Source organism: Halyomorpha halys, unplaced genomic scaffold, assembly GCF_000696795.3.
Source record: "Halyomorpha halys isolate HHAL.00 unplaced genomic scaffold, Hhal_1.1 Scaffold780.1, whole genome shotgun sequence".
In the NCBI taxonomy this organism is placed as follows: domain Eukaryota; kingdom Metazoa; phylum Arthropoda; class Insecta; order Hemiptera; family Pentatomidae; genus Halyomorpha; species Halyomorpha halys.
The window spans coordinates 611,167-632,839 of NW_027111767.1; the positions used below are offsets into that span (position 1 = coordinate 611,167).

Genomic DNA, 21,673 nt, shown 5'->3' on the forward strand with positions numbered 1-21,673 from the left:
TGAACCTTTTCCATGACTACACTTTCAGAAGCAGCTGTATCACTTGCCATTATTTTATCCTAGCTGACATAGATTTTGAATCTTTATGATAACCAGATGAAGATGCACAGAGTTTATAAAACTTTATGCCGAAGCGTGCTCTTTAACTGGGGTTAAATTGAATATTATTTATTCAATCTTTGAATTTCATTAGCGATTCATCAAGAGATACTTCATTAACTAAATGTATTATTCAAGTAATCTGCAATTTTTTGAATCTTCCTTATTTCATCATCTTCACTTAGTTTTTGATTATCCATAAAATGCAAAAAATTTGAAATATCGAAAAAAAAAAAAAAAATGTTATGTGGCATAGTTTTTTCAAAAAATTGGAGTACCTAGATTTTGATTTTTTGACCAATACATCACCAACTTTGCTTTCTTTACTTAAGATATACAAAGCAATATATGCTCTTATTTAGTTAGAATTTACAAGAAACCCCCTTTAATTTTTTTCCCCAAAATTTTCTTTTTTTATTATTTGTCTATTATGAATGATTGAATAAATGAAAAAATAATTTTATTTTGGGACATATGTCCCCTAAGAATAAATACATGGATCATACATTATGATTTTTGATCTGTAAGCATTTAAAAGTTTCCAGGGGCCACACCGTTCCTCAAGGGTTTGGCGAGTCTATTGATCTGAGGTCTGTGGGTAGTGCCAGTTCGAATCTGGCCTTGGGGTGTTGACTTTTCCATTAAGTGACAGTCCCACAAAATGAAAAACTTGACCCCCAACCATGGATAGAATAGGTTGGTCACCTGTACATAACCAGGTGATCATCATCTTCGACGTGGATTGCCTTAAAAAAAAAGTTTCTAGTAGACATAATGAAATTACATTGAGATCTTGGCTTAACTACTGTTTATAATGTTAATCAATATATGCTTAATTATATTGCTTACAATGATACATAGATTTGGTTATGCAATAATGAAGGAATAGGTGTTGTTTAAAGGAAATAATGGATGAGGATTGGCGAATGGAGATGGGAAGGGAATTCCAGAAAGTGGTTGCATGTATGACGAAGGATTTGCTGAAGAAGGCAGTTTTATAGGAGGGCATATATAAATCAATCGGATGGGATCTGGTGTTTAATGAATGTATGAACGAAGAGTAAGAAGATCAATGATATAGGTAGGTTTTTTTATTTTAAGAACTGGGAATAGGAAAACACCAAGGAGGTATTTCCGAAGGTTGGATAGAGCCACTTCAACTCAGTATACCAGTGGGAGACTTGTGAGTGCCTTGGAAACCCAAAGATAAATCTTATGAAGCAATTCATGAGTATCTTCAGTCACAACTCTAGACCTGCAGATAGCCCTCCATAGACCAATAAACTGTAGTCAAAGTGAAGGGGGAAGACGAGAGAGGATACTAGGAGAATCTTAAAAATTGTTTGAGTAGTTATTGATTTGCATTTGATTTGGGAAATATGATTATTCCAGGAGATGTATTGGTTGAAGGTGACTCCAAGGTTTTTATTGTAGAAGAGAAGTGAATCGGTTGGTTGTTAAGGAAGATTAGGGAATAGTAAGGAAGGGAATAAAGAAGGTGCTTGGAACTAATAAGAATAGCTTTGGTTTTTTCAGCATTCAAGTTCAAATCATTGTTTAACGCCCATGCATTAATGCTGTCAATGTCTTCTTGTATCTTTTGAATGGCCCCAATCATCTCGGAGGGGTGGAAGGATAGATAAATTTGGAGATCGTCTGCATAAAGGTGGTATCGTGTGTGGTGAATAGAATTAGGAAGATCGTTACTATAAATGGAAAAAAGGGTTGGTGAAAGTGAGGACCCCTGAGGTACACCTCGTGTCAGAAGAAGGAGATTTATTCGGGATGATGACTGTTTGGGAACGACGAGACAGGAAGGAGAGGAACCACCAAAAAGAGCTAAAATTGATATTTGATAATTGCCTATAGAGGATTGGATGTCTTGGGATATTTTCAATAAAGCGGATTTTGTGGAATGTTGAGAGTGAAAACTGAATTGGAAATGATTAAGAAGAGCTTTTTGGTCAGGAAAATTAATAAGTTGGGAGTGAACTAATCTTTCTTGTGGCTTGGCCAAATAGCATTAAATAGATATTGGCCAAAAGTCAGAAACTGATGAAGGAGAAGGCACTTTGTTCAATGGTCAGACCAGGACTTGCTTCCAGGCTTGGGGAAAAATGGAATTTTGAAGGGAGAAGTAATAAATGAGCAGAAATACAGGAAGAATGGTGGGGAGACAAATTGTGATGATCTTAACAGGAATATGGTCAGGGCCGTAATCATTAGTTCAGGACTTGAGGAATGCTGAGATTAAGTTATCTGGGGAAACATTTAAGAAATAAAAGTTATTAGGATCAAATCGGATTTCAGGAATATGAAAAGAGGAAGTCACATAAGGTTGTTGAAGGAGGGGGAGCAGCAAAAAAGGAATTAAGCTCGTCCAGATTGACAGGATAAAATGGACAGGATTTGGAGCTTACAATGGAGAGGTTCTTAAGGATTTTCCATTTCGATTTAGGATCAGGTGTTTGGGATAGGATGTTGTGAAAGTATTGCTCCTTGGCACGACATAAGGATGTTTGGGTAAGGTTCTGGAGGGACTTGAAGATGGGATAGTGCTCAGAAATTCTGTGTGAATAGTGCGTCTGAAGCATCTTCTCATTAAATCTCTTATATCTGAGTTGACCCAAAGAGCCGGAGAGCGTTTGAAGGGACGGGTTTTGAGAGGAACGTGTTGGCTTAGGAATATAAGGAGATTTGACCTTATCGTCAATGGATAAAAGTGAGTAGATAGGTAGGTTCTAAGGAGAGGGAAAATTCATCAAGATAGGGACCGATGTTTTCTATGGTTAGCGAATCTAGGTTTTGCCAACTAATTTTCTTTGGTGTAAGCCTGGGAGTGGGAATATTGTAAGAAATTTTGATGAGGTCATGGGAGGAAAGGAAAGACATAGGAATTTGGGAGGAGGACAAAAGGTGTTGTGGAGAATTAATGATAAATACATCAAGCCAGGTATTGGTGGACTGGGTACATGTGGATTGGTTGGGAACGATCAACATTTTCCACTAGATACTGCACACTACAGTATATGACTGATCCTACATAATAACAGCTAGTGTACAGACTAGATTTGGCCATTTGAATAATTTAATGTTCATTTTCAAACAAGTAAGACATGTTTTTAAATAAATTTCACTGTCAAAATTTTACCCATTTAATCAACATTTTCATGTAATAGAACTTAATGATATTAGGCACATATTACATGTATAAATGATAGAGAAAAAAGTTGTAAGAATATTATATTATTTATGGAGTAATGACTAAAATAAAAATAAAATAACATTTAGTAAGTAATCATCAACTGCAGTTTGACCAGTAAAAGTAAAAAAATGCAACTTGATTTAAGAGTTTCAGGTTTCTTATAATATATTTAACCTAGTCGTTAAATACCATAACAATTACATTTTTTCTTATTCGTCACAGAGCCCTATAAGTAAGTAGTGTATATATGAAATTAATTAAGATTTTATAGCTTAAATCACTTCTACTTTATTTTATTTTTTTTAGTACAAATTTTTTTATTATAATTGGCTGTTTCTGAAAGGTCAAGGAAGAAAATTAGGTCCATTAGGTATAATTGATCGGGAGAGTCTGTGAGAAGGTTGGTGTTGAGATTGCCTGCAATTATTACATTTTGAAAGAGAGGAATATATGAAAGGAAGTAGGATTCAAATGTATCATCATAACGGACTCGAGGTGGGCGGTAAATGACAATGTAGAGGAGGGAAAAGGAGCTTGAAGTAAGTTGCACAAAAATGTATTCCAAATGGGGGGGGGGGGGTGTCAAAGGAAGGTTGCTGTTACTCTGGAGTAGTCTTGTAATATATTACATCAACCTTCTTCCCAATTGCCCTTTTTGTCAAAATCAGTCTTCTTAACTATTGTTAATGAAACAGGATTATCATCAATTGGAAATTCATTATTTAGCATCAATCTATAGCTTGGCCAACTTTCCATAATATGGTAAACACATCTGAAAATGAATAAGAGTTGATCTTTTGATGCAAAGGAGATATTTTAATTTCAAAATCCTGTATTTAATAACTTAAAAAATTAAATAATGTACAAACACAAAGTCAATAACCAATAAGACACCATTGTTAGATTAACTACTTTGAGATTTGTTGGGAACATTTTGGAGAAAGTACTAAATTAAGAATTAATCAGAAATTAATAAAATGTCAAGGTATTTAATAAAAATAAAAAAAATGTTGAACATGGAATTCCATAACAAAACAGATCTGGAAAGTTACAAAATAAACAAAGACAATGGAAAAGTTAAAATTTATTTGAAAAGAAATACTATAAAAATTCAAATGTGTGTATTATTATTTTTCAACTTTATTTTTTTTAATATAATACATCCTGACTTACTTTTCTAATGTATCAACAGATGCCCCAAGAAATTGGAATGAGATATAATATTTTGTGCTAAACATAAATAAAGCATAACAAAAAAAAAGGTTGAAAATTTTTTATATTATTTTTTTAAATAGTTATAATTAAAGAACAATAATTTATATATTCTAAATTATTAAAATAATTTATGAACTAAAATGACTTCCTTAAATATCACATCTAACACAACCATGTAAAATAAAAATAATAAAATAAAAAATGCGAAGGTGTATTTATTTATTTAAATTACCATGCTGTTTTTAAACAAAACAAAAACAACATGGTAAGAATTAAAAGTTATTTTTTCGATAAAGCTAATCCCAATGTAACAAGACCTCCAAGCGCTAAAACAGCTCCTCCAGCCAGTGCCATACCAATCAGACCCTCTGAAATAAACATAATCTATAAATACAATTTAAAAGCAGTTTATTTTTATGTATTTATTGAATTAACCTTACAAATAATACTGAGGTCTGTAACGACCCCAGCACCACATTTAGGAAAAAACATATATCAGACCTTTAACGGGTTTGCATGAAGATTTTGGGATGAAGAATGATAGATAATGCAAAAAGAAAGTGTTATAATAAGTTTTTGTCCCCAAAATTATTGAATTTAGTGAAAAATTAGTACCATGCAAAATTTCTGTTTAAATTTAAATTTTTAGAGTGCTACCAATGGGTAGTTTCTCTACATGCCTGCAACACTCAAATTTAACTTAGATCAGATTTAATAAATGTACAGTTGTAATAGCAATAAATAAATATTTAAAAAAAAAGTTATTTCTGACAAAGATAATGATATAATTGCTATCAAATCATAAAGTTTCTGAGATATAGAGGGGACAAACAGTCCAGAAAAATTTTGAAATTGTTTTTGTTCAATTTGAATGGATAATAAGAAGTATGAAAATTATTTTTGATATTATTAACAAATAAAAGACTTTTTCTCACCTTTCTCCATTCTTTTCCTAATGGTACTATCTAAACTTTGCACCTGGAGGTTTGCTGGTTCTAAATTTAAAAAAGCTTTGGTATATTGCAGTGCTTTATTATACTCCTGAAACAGAGAATCCAAGTTATAACACATTTATTTTTGTAAATATGGAGACTCACAGAAGCAAAACACACTAAAAAGCCACTATCTGCAAAAATAGAAAAAATTATTAATATTGCACTAATAAATAATGATTCACACCTCAAGTTTAGACAAATGGTTGAAGGTTAAATTCTGGTGATTCATTACTGTGTAAACATTGCTCGTTGTTACACCAAAACAATTCAAGAACATTATGACTGCTTTGAATATTTAGAATTTATTCATTAAAGTAAAAAAAAAAACTATCTAACATTTCTAAAAACACAATATTAGACAAGAAATGATTATTTAATTCCTACTGAATTCATTAATAAATTTAAACTTTATATATAAGCCGAAATGTTGACTGAATCAATAAAACTGGAGGCTTTACACCTTCACAACATAAATAAATATTCATTCCTGAACTAAACGTTTAAAGCTCACAAATTACTTATATTAAGGAAGAAAAAGGATGATATAAAATTATTTAACAAATAATATCAAATCTACATAGGTAAATTATTATGACGAATAAGAATATGCTACGGCCCTGATCATAAAATTTTAAAATCTTACTAGAGAATAGACCAATCATTAAAAGTAAATTTGAACTATTCACTATAAAAAAAAATGTTTGTACAAAAGGTTAAAAATAATACTGAAATAAGCAGTTACAGGAAGATGTATATAATGCTCTTTATCGTGAAGTGAGAAGGTTCACAATTTTATAAATGACAAATATCAACCATGTAAATACCATTCTTAACAAATTTCTATAATTTTAATTCTAAATGAAAACAGAGAAAATGTTTTTGTTTTGTTTTCCCTTAACATTCCATATTCAGATAAAATATATTTAAAATAATAATATCACAGGTTTAAAAACCAAACCATGAAATTCCACAGATTATGTGGTTAGTACTTTAATTAAGAATATAATACAAACTTCAACTCACCTTTAATTTGGCATAGCCTATGGCTAAGTAATAAACACAATCTCTTCTTGTTTGCTCTCTATCTTCATTGAAAATAGTTTCTAATAGACATATGCCTTTTCTTATGTCAGCTGCATAACGACTACGAACTAAGCTCCAAGCATAATTAAAAGTTGCATCGGTAGTAACCGATTGTTCTTCTAATTGTTGGTTGTATATCGCTTCAAATTTCTAAATCAAAACATAAATATATACGATTAAATACATAGATCAAGACAACATAATAAATAACAACATACATTAATGTATCAGTTGTTATAACTTGGTAAGACTAACTTAAGATTTGTGAAATAAAAGATACACTAATTGGGATGAAATTCAAATCTTAACTTATATGGTCGTAAAAATCTACAATGTTTAACTGAACACATTAGTCACAGTATGATTTAAAGCATTACACAAATAAAAGCAATCAGGTATAAAATGTATAACCTTAATGTCAATCGATCAGTTAGAAAGAAAAATTGAGAATTAAATATGTTTAATTTTAAATACCTTAAGTTCTTCTGGGGAACCCACTTCATCTAAGATTTCGTCCATTCCGAATTGTATTCTTACAGCATGACAATTAAAGGACTGACGAACACTAATCAACTATGACAGAAGGTTGAACTAATCACTTGAGATAGCGCTGCCTCCCCGAGTCCCAACAAAAACAGCTGTTCGTGCTGCTAGGTTGAATTTATGGGCTTTGGCTCAAAGTCAACTATCAGACGGTTATGTTATTCTTTATGGCTTAATGATATTAATCTATTTCATTAAATTAAAACTAAGTGATGATATACAGTTAAATGACTACTAAATAAAAAATAGTGTTTCTGTAACAATAGATTGTTCATAGTAGAGTCGCCCAACCTTTTTATTAAGCGTGTTAGTGATGGGTAAATCCAAGGTCTTTAGACTGTCATGATCAGTTTGTCAAATGATGATTTATAAAACTTGGAAACAACCGTTGATTTTCAGTTAGTTTTCACTTGATCATTGGTCCTTTTCATATTTAATATTTTCTTTTACTCAATTTTAAAACCTGCTATAATTTAAACTAGCAAGCTCTGTTTATGGAGTGCTGAGTTACACTTTAATACATCTCCAACCACCTTCATTAACAAAAAGTATGGGCTCAGTGATATAACTGTGGAAGACATCTATTCAAGTTTTGCTTTAATAAGTTTGTCGTTTGTTGAACTTTATTTTTTTCATTGCTGAAGAATTTTCCGATACCAAAGCAGCAAAAGACAAAGTTTTGTTATAAAAAATCATGTAGGTGATAGTTACTAACAGTTCATGAGTCCGGAGAGGGACACGTATTTCACCTCAATTTTTAATTACTTTAATTAATAGTACCGATAGTTACTTGTGAAAATTGTGTTTGCCAACCATAGTTAGTTGCTATAAAAAACCGTGGCTGTTTTAAAAGTTTAATAAACGAAAAATAATTTTCAACTATTTATTTTCTTACGCTTTGCAGGGCTAATAAAGATACCAAACAATTAAAAATATATTGACAATATATTATAACACTACTTGAGATAATGCTTAAAATATTATAGCCATTTTTAAAAAGTTTATTATAAAACAGAACAGATAATAACATAAATATAAAATGATTCACATTCAGAAAAGTGGATCATTCTTAAAAAGCTCTGCTATTGAAAAAGCAAAAAAATTTGAGAATGACCCATTTCTCAAAACAAGAGTAGTAATATAGACTTATTATATGCAGTTGAAGAGCAAAGAATTTAGAAAAAATAATATTTAGCATATAAAGTCTTAGAAGAGAATAAAGAATGAGGAAAAATGCATAAATAAAAGCTCTGGTTTTATTTATAAATAAAAGGCATAGGTTTTATTTATAAATAAAATAACATGATAATAAAGTAAACTGAGGTGGGGTGAAAATGATGCAAGTATAAGTAAAAAAATACATAAAAATGAACAAAAATTGTACACACTAAGAGACGGAAAACTTAGAAGATACGATGAGAATATTATCTCCTCCAAACATGAACTTACAAAAATAAATTATCCGAAAAGTTCCTTTAATGAATCTTCGCCATGTCACATAAAATCTTGTTAATATGTCCAATGCGTTTGCCATAAACGTTTTTTATATCAAATGGTATCAATGTAACTTTGAAATGTTTGTATTGTTCAGATTCTATAAAAACAATGTATACAAGTGCTCTCTTCAAAAAAGATTAGATAGTAAAAAGTGAATAGCAAAAAATTATATTGACATTTAACCATAACTTGATTATATAAGTGATTAATATGATTTTATTTTTTCAACTGGTATAGAAATAAAAGATACATATGGTATGTCCACTCACACGACTTTCTAGCTACTTTAGATGAAAAATCCAATAAAAAAATCGTTGACTGCATTTTTCCTAATATTGGTCCCAATAAAATTATGGTAGTGTTGGAGAGAGTCACTTTTGAAAGGCCTTTTGTAATTTTGGCCTAGATTAAGAATTTATACTTCCACTTTTCTATAAATGGAATATCTAGTAAGTGAAAGTATTTCTTGAAACATTTTTAATTTGATTTTTCAACGGAAACACAAAGTTTGAGGTCCACATTGTCCAAACAACTAAGTTACTCACATATACTTCATTATAATACATATATTATAATACTCATCACAATACTCACACATTTTTCATTATCTTTCACATCCTGGAACCAAATAAAAATATTAAAGAAGGAAAGGATGGAGATGATGTGTCTTAAGCTTTCTTCTAGTGCTTCCTGCCTACCCACAAAATTATCTTTTTTGAGGTTATATGGTGGGTATTTCATTAATGAACTAGGGAGTGACCAGAAAACCACATGACAGAGGTGAAAAGTTTTATAGTGATTGGTACATTCCATCTATAATTCAAATTATAATTTATAACACTGCTTGAGATAATGCTTGAAATATTGTAGCCATTTTAAAAAAGTTTATTATAAAAGAGAACAGATAATAACATAAATATAGTATGATTCACATTCAGAAAAGTGGATCATTCTTAAAAAACTGTGTTATTGAAATAGCAAAAAAATTTGAGAATGATCCATTTCCCAAAACAAGAGTAGTAATATAGACTTATTATATGCAGTTGAAGAGCAAAGGATTTAGAAAAAATAATATTTAACATATAAAGTCTTAGAAGAGAATAAAGAATGAGGAAAAATGCATAAATAAAAGCTCTGGTTTTATTTATAAATAAAAGGCAGGGGCATGTGCAGTGTGTTCTGTTCCTTTTTGCTAGTCTAGTTGATATTTTTATATCACCATAGTTATTAAACAGTTAGTTTTTAATTACATGTAATCTATATTTGAGCCTTCAGTTGATAGGATGACCAATTGCATAAAATCAGTCTTAATATTATCATTAATCATTCTATAGCAATTTAGCATTGAATAAATGGTTGAGAGCAGAATATAAATTTTAATAAACTGATATATTTTTATATTTCTGCCATATTTTTGTAAAAGAAAAACGTTAAAATTTTGCAACAAGAAATGCTATTAAAAGTACTTTTTTGAAGACTGTTGAAAGTGGAGTTGGTCATTCGGTCAACTGAAAGGCTTATTTGAAAAATCAGTATGGGAAAGTATTACCCAGTGAATAATATCCCCATATATTTCCCCAAGAACCAATCAATCTAAATAGAAGAATGAAAGTTATTATGCTCTCACTCCATTTGTGTGAGGCGAGTAAGCACTTACACCTATATGAGGACATTCGAATTTTTATATTGAAAAATGAACAATATAATTATTCTGTATGTTTTCTGTAGGTAGAAACAGTATGCTGTAAATAATGATAAAGCTTCAATTCTCTATCTTCAAAATTAAATAATCAATTGCATTTTAATGTCAAAATTTTAAAATTGCAGTCTGCAATTACCCTGACTTACCTTTTTTAATATATTTTGAGAATTTTTAAATGTTAAAATATATCTTTAGTGTATAAATATGTATATTTTAATTACCTATATACTTAGTCATGCAGCACATTTTTAATTTGTCTGAATTCTTCCCTTTGTTACACTTTTATTGCATGCATACATGATGTTTACTGGTGATTGAAACCTTATCTTTGAATATGATAATACAATACCATTGAATACAGAGTCGAAAAAGTATCCTTGTGATCATGTAATGACCTGATTTGAACAAACGTGGTTCTAATCCATTAACACTGTATGCTTTTTTCGTTTATCTAAACTTTGTCTGGTCGGTCTGTATCTGAGCCTAGATATAGTGGGAAAATTAGGTTTATAAATAGTTATATAAAAATTTAATGAGAATGCTGTTAATCTACAAATTTATCTCTCCTTCTCTTCTGCCAATCTTATTTAGGCATCTAATAAACCGCAGGATGATATTAATAGAATTTGTCAGTGGGCCATGAAAAACAAGTTGCAACTGAATGTATAAAAAACTAAAGCCATCCTAATTTGCTTCAAACCCAATTGCTGAAGTCAAGCCTGAGCTATAGCGGAGGAACACCAGGAGGCAAGAACAGTCAACGATGTACCTAAAAGGTTCTAGTACAAAAAGAAGCGTAACACTTTTAATATAGATAAGATTATCATAAAGTAGTTGACAGGACTTTATACAGGACACTGTCAACTGAATAAACATCTCTTTAATATAAGATTAACAGGTTTAGCAGGAGTCACCCATCTACAGGTTCTGCAGAAAGGATGACAAAACTGCCTATCACATCATTTGCAGATGTGATACATTGGCAACGAGGCAATTCCTCATTTTGGATGGGATCGCATCGTGAATCCCAAGCTTTGTGAAACTGTTGATCCATACATGATATCTAACTTTGCAAAGGCATCTGGTCTATTTTAAACAGAGTAAGAGACGGTGTAAAATAGGCCCTGAGTGGCCACGGTGTAGATATGCTGAAAAAAAGAAGTTGTAGTGATTTTATTACAATTTGGTTTTTGAAAAATAATCAACGGATTTTATAATTTAATAAATAATAATCATGATGAGCTGCTGTAATAGGGGCTTTGTTCTCCCTAACTAAAGATTATTGTTGAATTTTTACATAGCATACTTTGAACATTCATTTGTTAAAAAAAAAAACTTAATAACTATTTTTTGCAAATGCCTCACAGTCAGAATACAATATTAATCACATAAGAATTCTATGAGCTCATGATTCTGGCACCTCTACAACTACTTTCCTCTTGGGATCTAAACTTGTAGGATTTGTTAATATCATTAGTTAATTTTAAAGGCAAAATTATTTCACCAATTTCAGTTAACAGAACAAAATGTTCAACATTTTGGCTAAATGGTCCTCAATGATAGCCAGACCTCAGAGGGACTTGAAAAGAGCCTTTCTTGCAATAGAGGCATCAGGACAGAAAATTGGTCTTCAAATCAATCACACAAAACCAACTATATGCTTGCCGACCCTCAATGGCCACCACCACCCACTGTTACATTTGGTGGTTGCACATTTACAAGTGTAAATACTTTTGTGTATCTAAGGTATCTAGTTTGTGGGGACAATAAACTCAGCTCAGATGTACAGAGGTGAATTATCACAACAAATAGGTATTATTTTGATATCGCAAAACACTGAGAAGCCATATTCTATCGAGAAACACAAAAATCTCTTGGGAGTACTAGTTTATGCCTCAGAGACATTGGCTTATGGATGCTGAAGCTTTAATAATATTCGAGACAAACATTTTAAGGAGGATGCTTACCCCTGTAAAGAATGGTGACCAGTAAAGGTTAAGGCACAATGTAGAGTTCTATAAAATCCATTGGGAACTAGATGTGGTACAATATATAAGACTCTCAAGACTGCGGTAGGCTGGACATGTTGCAAGAATGGATGGAGACTCATGCATTAAAATTTATTATTTGTGTATGTGGAATGAAAAAGAGTGAATGACTGAGATGGGCAAATGAGGTTGCAGCAGATGCCCAAAAATTTCTGAGAACAAGAGCTTGTCGGACCCTTGTGTAAGACAGAGAGAAATGGAGGTATTGTATTGATGCGGCAAAGACCCGTACTGGGTTTTAGTGCCCGTGATGATTCTACCACTCTTTTGCTTCATTGGCTAAAACACTTTCTTGTCAAACCTTCTTCAATTGGCTGTATTCTCACTCTTGTTTACCATGGCCTGTATAGATAAACTATTCATTTTAGTTTTCTTGATAATTATAATAACTAGAAATCTGAATTTATCTTAGGAAAATGATCTGTTTCAGTTTTTAAATATATTTTTCTTATTTTTATTAATGGGACCTTAACAAAATAGATTAAGCTGATTTAAGGCTGTTGTAATTATCCCAGACAAATTCCAGATACACAATATGGAAATCAAATAAAAAGAAATTCTCCTCCTACATATTTACTTTTATTTTCCTGTACACATATACATTGGTCTTGTCATCTATATATACTAATGTTATTTATTTCACCTTTACACAAACTTTCATATTGTATCATAAACCTCAATTTTTTAAAACTATTCAAACTAACATTTTATAACTTTGATTAATTTTTTTAAGCTAAGGAATGTCGGAATATTGTTGTCCTAAGAGTTTATAAAAATACAAATATTTATGTAGGGTATGTATAATTTATGTAATTATCGTACCTTCTTTGGAGTTCATTTGCCCACTGTGAAATCACTGATATCAATGATGGATAATAAATTTTTTGGAATGATACTCAGCATATCTTAGAATGGATCGCCAGTGATTATTCTATTTGCACAATAAATTAAACCTTTTGAGTCATTGGGAACTTTGATTAAAAATTTAGATATCAATGGACTTTGGATAAGACAAAACACTCCTATAGAATTTTTCTATATGATGTGTTGAATCAAAATAAACAACCTCCACTTTTTGACAAAATCGTGGTAAGATTGTTGTTTTAATGGATTTTTCACACTTTTTTTAATGGTGTTATTTATTATGATGAAAAACTGCTATATTCGGCCCATAGAACGAGTATAAAATCAGTTTTGTGGTTCAATTTTAATAAAACTGGAGGGTGAGCATGTTAGCCATATCACCAATGATTTGGAAAAGTGGAGAATTTTTTGTCCCTAAAATATTCATGTCTTTACTGCTGTTTTTATTAAGTAAAGTCATAGTTAGTTTCAATTGAAAACAAATAAAAATGTGTGAGAGATGAGATATATTTAGTTCAACAATGATTCGCTAGGTAGCAGCACCATGGCTAATTCGTCAAGCTCCATTATTCAAAATTGGGTAAAAGATTTTTTCTTATTTTGCCAAAATATAGAATCCAACCTCAATAAAAGTGCAGTAATCATAGATTGAAATTATATTTATATATATAAATGTATCTGTGGCTTAGAGCTATGACAACAAATATCCGAAGTGCAGGATCCAAAAAAAAAAAAATTAAAATTAAAAAATCAAATTGAAAGTTTTCAGAAACAAGGTTATACATGTAGCTGATTTACTTTAATTACGACAAAAAAGTTTATTTTTATTTTGTATTTGACGTATTCTATAGTTTTTACCGTTGTACTGGTGTTACTTTATGACAGTCTGCATGACCCCAATAGAATAAGCAACCACAGTCAGTCTTTGGTATTATCTTTGGAATAAGTCCTATAGAAAAAATAATCAAAACTTTTTTTGTCAGATGCGCCACCATTAAGTCAAATCAGAGATATGTTGTACTATATAAAAAAAAAATAGTTATAGGCTTCTGAGAAGATTGTTTTTGCATTTAAAAGTAAAATCATTGACTGGTAGCGTTACTAAATAAAAAACTGTTAACATTTGAAAATTGACATTGGTACTGCACCAAGCCGCAGTCATACAGAGGTATGTGTAAACTCTGTCTTAGTACTGTTTTCTTTTAAAGTATTACGTATAATTAATATATACTTTCTAAACAGTATAATATTGTTAAAAAAGTCTGTGAAGTATACAGGTCATTTATAGCTTATTATTTCTTTTTAATCTTTTTCATAGCCTCTCATTTTATTTCCTGAAAATCGCATTTTGTATGGTTTGTCATTTGAGAATATAATATACAGGACGAGCAGTTTTTTTAAATAAAGGCATATGAAAGGAATAAGGAATAATTTTTTCGCATATGTTAAGGGAAATAGGGGAAATGCATAAATTTGATAAAATTTAAACTAGATCTAATGGGACGAACCGTTTTCGAAATATAGCTATTCTAAGAAAAAGTATACAATTACAAAATGAAAATATGGAATTGATTTTTTCTCTTAAGGTTTCATCAAATTTGATTCAACGGCTCGATCAGTTGTTATTTTTGAATATAAATTTAACTACTATAATAGGACCAAATTTGTTCCTTGATGTCTAAAACGTTTACTACTTGAGAAAATTGTTTTCATTTCTTGCATAAATACGTTTTCTATCACGTGTATGTGAACTATCAATTAATGTGAAGCAAACAGGTCCGTTTTGATCCAATATCATACAAATATGGTGGCAATTAGTAATGAAATCAGAATTCTGATGAAGAGACAAATTTGCGAATACAACCCCCTGTATAGCTCAAATTACATACTACTTTCAAAATATAAAGAACAAAAATAAAATAAATAAAAAATAAAAGGGGAGAGTGTTAGGTTTGTTATGTTGTAAATTGTGATCATTCAAAAGGTGTTGAAGAAGAAGGCAACACAAAAATGTTGCAGTGTTCCATTGTTTCATACTTAATCTAGGGACCACGATAGAAGTCATGTAAAATACAATTGGGCTTAACAAATTCAAGGGTGAGAATCACGTTGAAAGTTTTGGATTAACAGGGAAACGAAAAATTGTTTATAGTCGCAAAATAAATATGTAATGCACATTCAATGCAAAGCATAAACAAAGGCATATGTATGCACTATACTTGGATTGTGTAACATAAATTTATAATGACATTTTTTTTGTCATACTTTACTCCAAAATATTAGTTTTGCGTTGTTATATTTACGGAAGTTGTCACCTTTTCGTTTTGTAATTTCTCGAACGCGGTCAGAGATGTATTATATATATCTTTTTCCATCTGCATTTGAGCACTTGCCACCTCCAGATTTAAAAATAGTACCATCTAGAATGGATATTTCATAAATAACAATAAACATTACAGGTGACCTTAAAATACCAAAGGTAGTAAAAGGTAATACACAACACAATTTATTTCCTTTCTTTTCACAAGAAAGCACTCACTAATTCATTGTTTCTTTCTGTTTTAGAGGGATCGGAAAAAAAAAAAAATTGAGCACTTCCTGTTGGCGCTTTACGGTCTAATTGGGCTTTAACTTTGTTTTGTAGTCAGAAAATTTCATAAAAGTTGAGGTGAATTTTATTCTAAATGTCGTCATGTCTAACATTTTTAAGGTTTTGGGTACCTCTTCAGCCCCTCTCAATTGAGTTAGAGGGTTGAAAATTTACATGAGTTTTAGGTTGGGTTACATACTTACCTTTTGAAGGTTTCGCCTGATTTATTTGTCGGGTTTTAAATTGAGGATTGACAATTTGCAAATGAAGTAAGTTGGTTTTGAAGTGATGCCTTTTGAAGTCTGAAATTTTCACTCTCTACCATTTCAAAAACAATACATGAAAAAAAATTTATTAGTTCAGAATCTACTCAAAGTTCAGAATTAATGCAAGATTTAATTTTTCCAAACGAAAATACGACCTCGATGTCTAATTCTAATGCTCACTTTTCTTCCCTTCTTTAACAATATTTATTTATTCTGTTTTATTGCCCCTGTAAACACTATGCTCAAAAATATCTGGATATTTTAAAAGCGAGAAAATGGTTTAATTTCTACTGTGTTGGCATTTTTTGAGGAAAACAGTTATGTGCAGACAGTATGGTGGTTACTTGAGTTAGTTGAAACAACTTCGGCTCAACCACTTTAATTAGTAATGGATTCGGGATAAAAATTGTTAACCGTTTTACTTGGAACAGAGGGTCAATAAGTAGGTATGTGTAAATGTGTAAAAAATCATGAAAGAATGGTAAATAATTAAAATAATTATAGCAATCATAGATCGATATAGCATCTGTAGTGTGAGTCAAATTGACCGTTATTAAGGAGAAAACATTCTGTATTTTTTAATAAAAATGTACAATTCTTCTTGCAATGTCAAAGGAATGGAAGATAAGAAATTATCCACGGCTATCAAGTCCGGGTTATGAATTGTTGGTTTGTGGTAGCCGGAGTGGGCACACCCTTGCATTATTCCATTTCCAGTCAAGAAGAGGGGAAGGAAGCTGAGAGGGGAGCTGCTCAACCGGCCGAAAAGTTCACAATTGTCTTTATCTTGTGCCAAGCAGCGTGGAGGTGAGCTGTCGAGAAGTCATTAGGAGCAAGTCTCCCGTCAATAGTACTGTTATTAAAAGAGTTCAGGAAATGCTCTGGACTTAAAAATTTAAATACCTCTTCCTGAATCGAGCCTCCGAAAATGTGATATTGTTGTAAGTCATATTTCTTCTATAGAGCGAGCACTTTGTCTGTTTCATCCATTTTGTCCAGCAAAAACGTCAAATAAGGACAAAATTATTAGTCTTGAAAGGAAGATCATTTTGTCAGTGTATTTTATAAGTTGACAGTATGTTCGCTATATAAGTCCAATATGCAAGGGAATGAATGATATGTAGATAGAAGCGCACAAAGAAATATGGCGAAAGATATGATTAAATTTATTAATCAGGACCAATCTCTTAAAAGGAGGACATGATATAGTTAATTATGAAGGCTTCGGAAACTATATCGCCGAGAACATATCTTCCTACTGACGCACGTCCAAATTCATACCTATCAGATTTGTCTTGACGCAATCCTCCCACCTACGTTTCAGGCTAACCCTCGGATGTTTACCCGTTGTTTCAGTGTTTATTAACATTCGAGGCCACGTAGAAGGCCTAGATTTTCATATCATGAGTACATCCAATGGATTGGTGGAAAGTCACTTTAGCAGCTGAAGTAACTCTGCAAAGACTATAGCAGTGAACAATGGGTAAGAAAGGAAATGGAATATATGCTACAGTGGATAAATTAAAATAAATAAATGGATTTTATCCATGTAACATATCTTCTGTTTTCTTTCTTGCCCATTGACGCCGTTTTTCAATTTTTTTTTTTTAAATATTGCTCGATTTAACTATCTTAAAGTCAGCTCTACCCGTTTTAAGTATTTCAAATGTGATATAGGACCGTCGCTCTCTGGGAGTCTTAGCCAGGCGGGTAAGGATTGCTTTTTTCAGTGTTATGATCTCCTCTTGTGAGATTGTGACATGTCGTGGATCGACCAACCTACTCGGTATAATTGTCTGTTTAAAAAGTCAGATAATCATCATATCGTTTTCTTTCCCATTTCCCATTTCCCATCCACATTTTTTCTTCCACAACCTTCATTGGACCCCTCACCTAACCTTATATTGCCAAAAGGCAATCCAAGGTATCCTTCATACCCAGCTATACATATAGCATACCTCCTATACGTACGTACTAAATACCAATTAAAATCTTTACAGGTGGGTACGAAAAAAAACAAAAAAAAAACTTTCCTACATTTCATTATGTTAATTTAAATTGTTTTCACTTTTTACTTATTTTTAATCATTACTTACATATTTTATTATGTTAATTTCAATCAGCCACCGTTTATATTTCCTTTCGTGCCTTTTATTATGTTTATTTCTTTATTTACATGATCACTGTCTGATTTTAACTTTTTTTTTATCATTCGTTTAGTATAAATCTTATTTCTACAATATTATATTTTATCTTCTATTAGTACTAACTACTATTTACTTAATTTATTGTTATATATTTATATCCAAGTTTGCTTGTTATTATTTTATTTTTATTTTTCTCTGAATTAAGGTTGTTATATCCTTCTGTTTTTCAGCCTTTAAATTCAGGCTGAAACGTCGGCACAAATAAATAAATTTTACTTATTTGTGTGTTTTTACTGACCATACTCCGACTATCTTCTCCTCATGTCAATCTACGGTCGACTATTACATCTTTAAGTAACACCTCTATATATACGGTAAAGTACTTTATAATGATTAATTTCCCATGAATAGAAGTTTTTTATATTATATAATTATAATAATATATTCCCAAAATGTTGTTCCTCATTATTTTGAAAAAAAAAAAAAAAAAGGTGTTTGGAAAACTCGAAAAATAAAATCCGATATCCTAGAAGCCTTTGATAATAAGGGGAAAGTATTAGCAGTATTTCTTGATATAGAAAATGCTTTTGATAGGACCTGGAGAAGATTTATAATTGACAATTTAGCTAGTATCGGGATTAATCTTCATATTCTTGCCTTCATAAATAAGTTGTTTCTTATCAGAAGCTATAGAGTCAGAATTGATAACATTCAACCGAATGAATTGGAACAGGAAAATGGAGTGCTTCAGGTTGTGTTTTGAATGCGATACTTTTCTATATTTGTTTTAACTAAGTGTTGAATGTGGTTGGGTTGCTTGTTAAAAGCATGCTTTACGCGGACGACCTTGTTATTTATACAGAGGGAAAACCTAGTATCCTTACAAGAAGATATTCAAACTCCTCTAAACAATGTCAGTGTATGGCTTTCATTCATTCAATTTCAACAATATAACGATATGATAACAAACACACCATAGATAGACTTTTTAAGTTTCTACATCATTCCAAGCTCTACCATAAAATTTAATCAAATCTTACCTCAGGTCCACACGTTTTTTTTCCCCCAACACACCGATTAATAGTATTAACAAGACCGGTTAGAGTCTTGTTTTTATGGCTGCCAGGTCATTGTGGGATACCAGGAAAGAAAAGGCAGACTAGCTATAAATACAGGCCAAGTCGTAGCATCATCTACATGAAAATCAAAGAAAATTGATGGGAGGACGAATTGTTCATCACGAGAGACAACAATTTAGGAATGGTCCAGCATACGGTTGAACGTCCGGCCGGAAACATGAATCTGCTACAGATATGTATTAACCCGTCTTCGGATAGGCCTTACTTGACTCACCCACTGTCATCTCATGAAGGAGGGAGGATGCACCGATGTGTCGCTGCTGCAGAAGCGATCTCGCTGTTGGGCACATTCTTACTGGGTTGCTATAGAGTCACACCGATTCTCTTCATGTGTACAGGAAATGATCAGAGAAGACCCCACAACAGTAATAAATTTGTGAAGTGTAAGTTGTAATTGTTAATATGTAATGGTAATTGTGATTGTAAATTTCTCACTTTGTAATTTCAACTGTATGGACATGCCAATTGTAATCTAATTTGTAAATCAAGTGTAAATGGCCTAAGTGGTCGAAACACTTAAATAAATTTTTAAAAAATTCAACAAGTAACAAACAGTTGCTATCCTTTTTAGCAAAAGACAGTCAAATGTAATGGCATCACTGAGCACTAACAATCTACCGGTTACTTTCACTCACACTGTCAAGTACCTCGGATTGATAATTATGAGAGGTAGTTGACCGTACTAGGAGATGATGGTTGGGAGTGCGGTCAAAATGAAATACAAATAAGTTGGTGTAGCTTATTTGTGTTTCATTTTGACCGTACTCCCAACCATCATCTCCTAGAACCTCGGATTGATTTTCGATAGAACGCTCAGTTCGATCCCACATATCAAGTAATTAAAAACAAGTTGCTTCCATTCCCTTATTCTTTTGAAAATGATCGGTAACACCAGCTGGGGTGCGGACCAAATAGGTATGCTGATCCTATACAGAACGCTGGCGAGAGAAAATGTGAATTACGGTTGTAATACCTACAACTCATCATCGGGTTGCACCAGAAAATGCTAGACTCTGAACAAAATAGACTCAGAATAGCTACGGGTGTTTTCCGTTCTAGCCCTATCAATAGTCCATATGTCGATGCTGGCGAGCCTCCGCTTGACCTACAAAGACAACTTGATTTCACTTACTTTGTCAAAATCATCTCAGCTATAAACCACCCTATGAATGAGTTGTAATAGAGAGCAACATATCGACTTAACAAAGAGAACACGGCTTACAGTCAGGGTTTCTATTTTACTACCCAGTTTAAACATAGAAATAACTACTTTGCAAGAGACTGTAATTTCACCATTTTATCCCTAGGGACTTCCGTCGCCTAAACTTTGTCTTTCCCTTTCAAGGCTACTTAAAAATAAGGCTCCGCCATATCGATATAAATATGAGTTTCTTGGGCTGCAAGACGCCGACTTCATTTATACTGACGGTTCCAAGAATTCCATAGGTGTTGGGCCGATATGTAGTAGCTATACTGCTGAAATGGTTACAATCAACAAAAGCTTAAATGTTTTTCATCCCACAAAACAAAAACTGGTCTTCTGTACAGACTCTTTGTCGATTTCTGAAGGAATTCCATATCACGGAGTGCCTGTCGGTGATTTCTTTGCGCTAAGCAGATGATTAAATTGGAATGGAGATAAATATGGGTAAATGCTTCTGTTGACAAATTAAGAGAAATCAGAAGTACGTCTTCCCTTAGATATCATCAACTAGAAATGTACGCAGAGAGGAGGTGATTTTGAGGCGCCTTCGAATAAATCATAAGCGCCTGACCCAGGGTTACCTTATGGCCCGCGATTGCCTTCCTGTATACCAAACTTGCAAAACGCGACTTACTGTTAAATACATTTTGACTGAAGGCCGAGCATATGACTCCCTCAAATCATTATATCATATAATAGCGGATCTCCGTTCCATCTTGCAGAATTACAAACAAACCGTGGATAAACTTTTTGAGTTTCCCCATCATTCCAAGCTCTACCATAAAATTTAATAAAATTTTACTAGGTTCCATGTTGCAATAGTTTCACATTTTAATATAATCGGAGCCACGAAGTCTTAAATTACAAGAATATTCGTTGCTTAATAACACACTTGATTGGTGCCTTAAAACAATTATATAATAAAAAAAAAGGTGAAACATTGAGTTATTTTCAAACAGAAAATTACCCTTATCTGTTGATAAAATGCAGCATACTTAAAAAAACGTAATTTTGATAAGAGTAAACAGAAACAAAAACATGAGTGGAAACTTTTGATAGGTTAACTGTTTTATTTC

General features: G+C 31.9%; 1 protein-coding gene across 1 annotated transcript; it reads right to left on the reverse strand.

Annotated features, from left to right (window-relative positions):
- Positions 1-4,375: 4,375 nt before the first annotated feature.
- On the reverse strand, positions 4,376-7,339 carry Fis1 (fission 1 protein). Its single transcript, XM_014429273.3, has 4 exons — positions 7,072-7,339; positions 6,538-6,747; positions 5,455-5,560; positions 4,376-4,887 (listed from the first exon to the last, which is right to left on the reverse strand). The coding sequence occupies exons 1-4, from the start codon at positions 7,114-7,116 to the stop codon at positions 4,799-4,801; spliced, it is 450 nt and encodes a 149-aa protein (XP_014284759.1). The 5' UTR covers positions 7,117-7,339; the 3' UTR covers positions 4,376-4,798.
- Between the last annotated feature and the right edge of the window lie 14,334 nt (positions 7,340-21,673).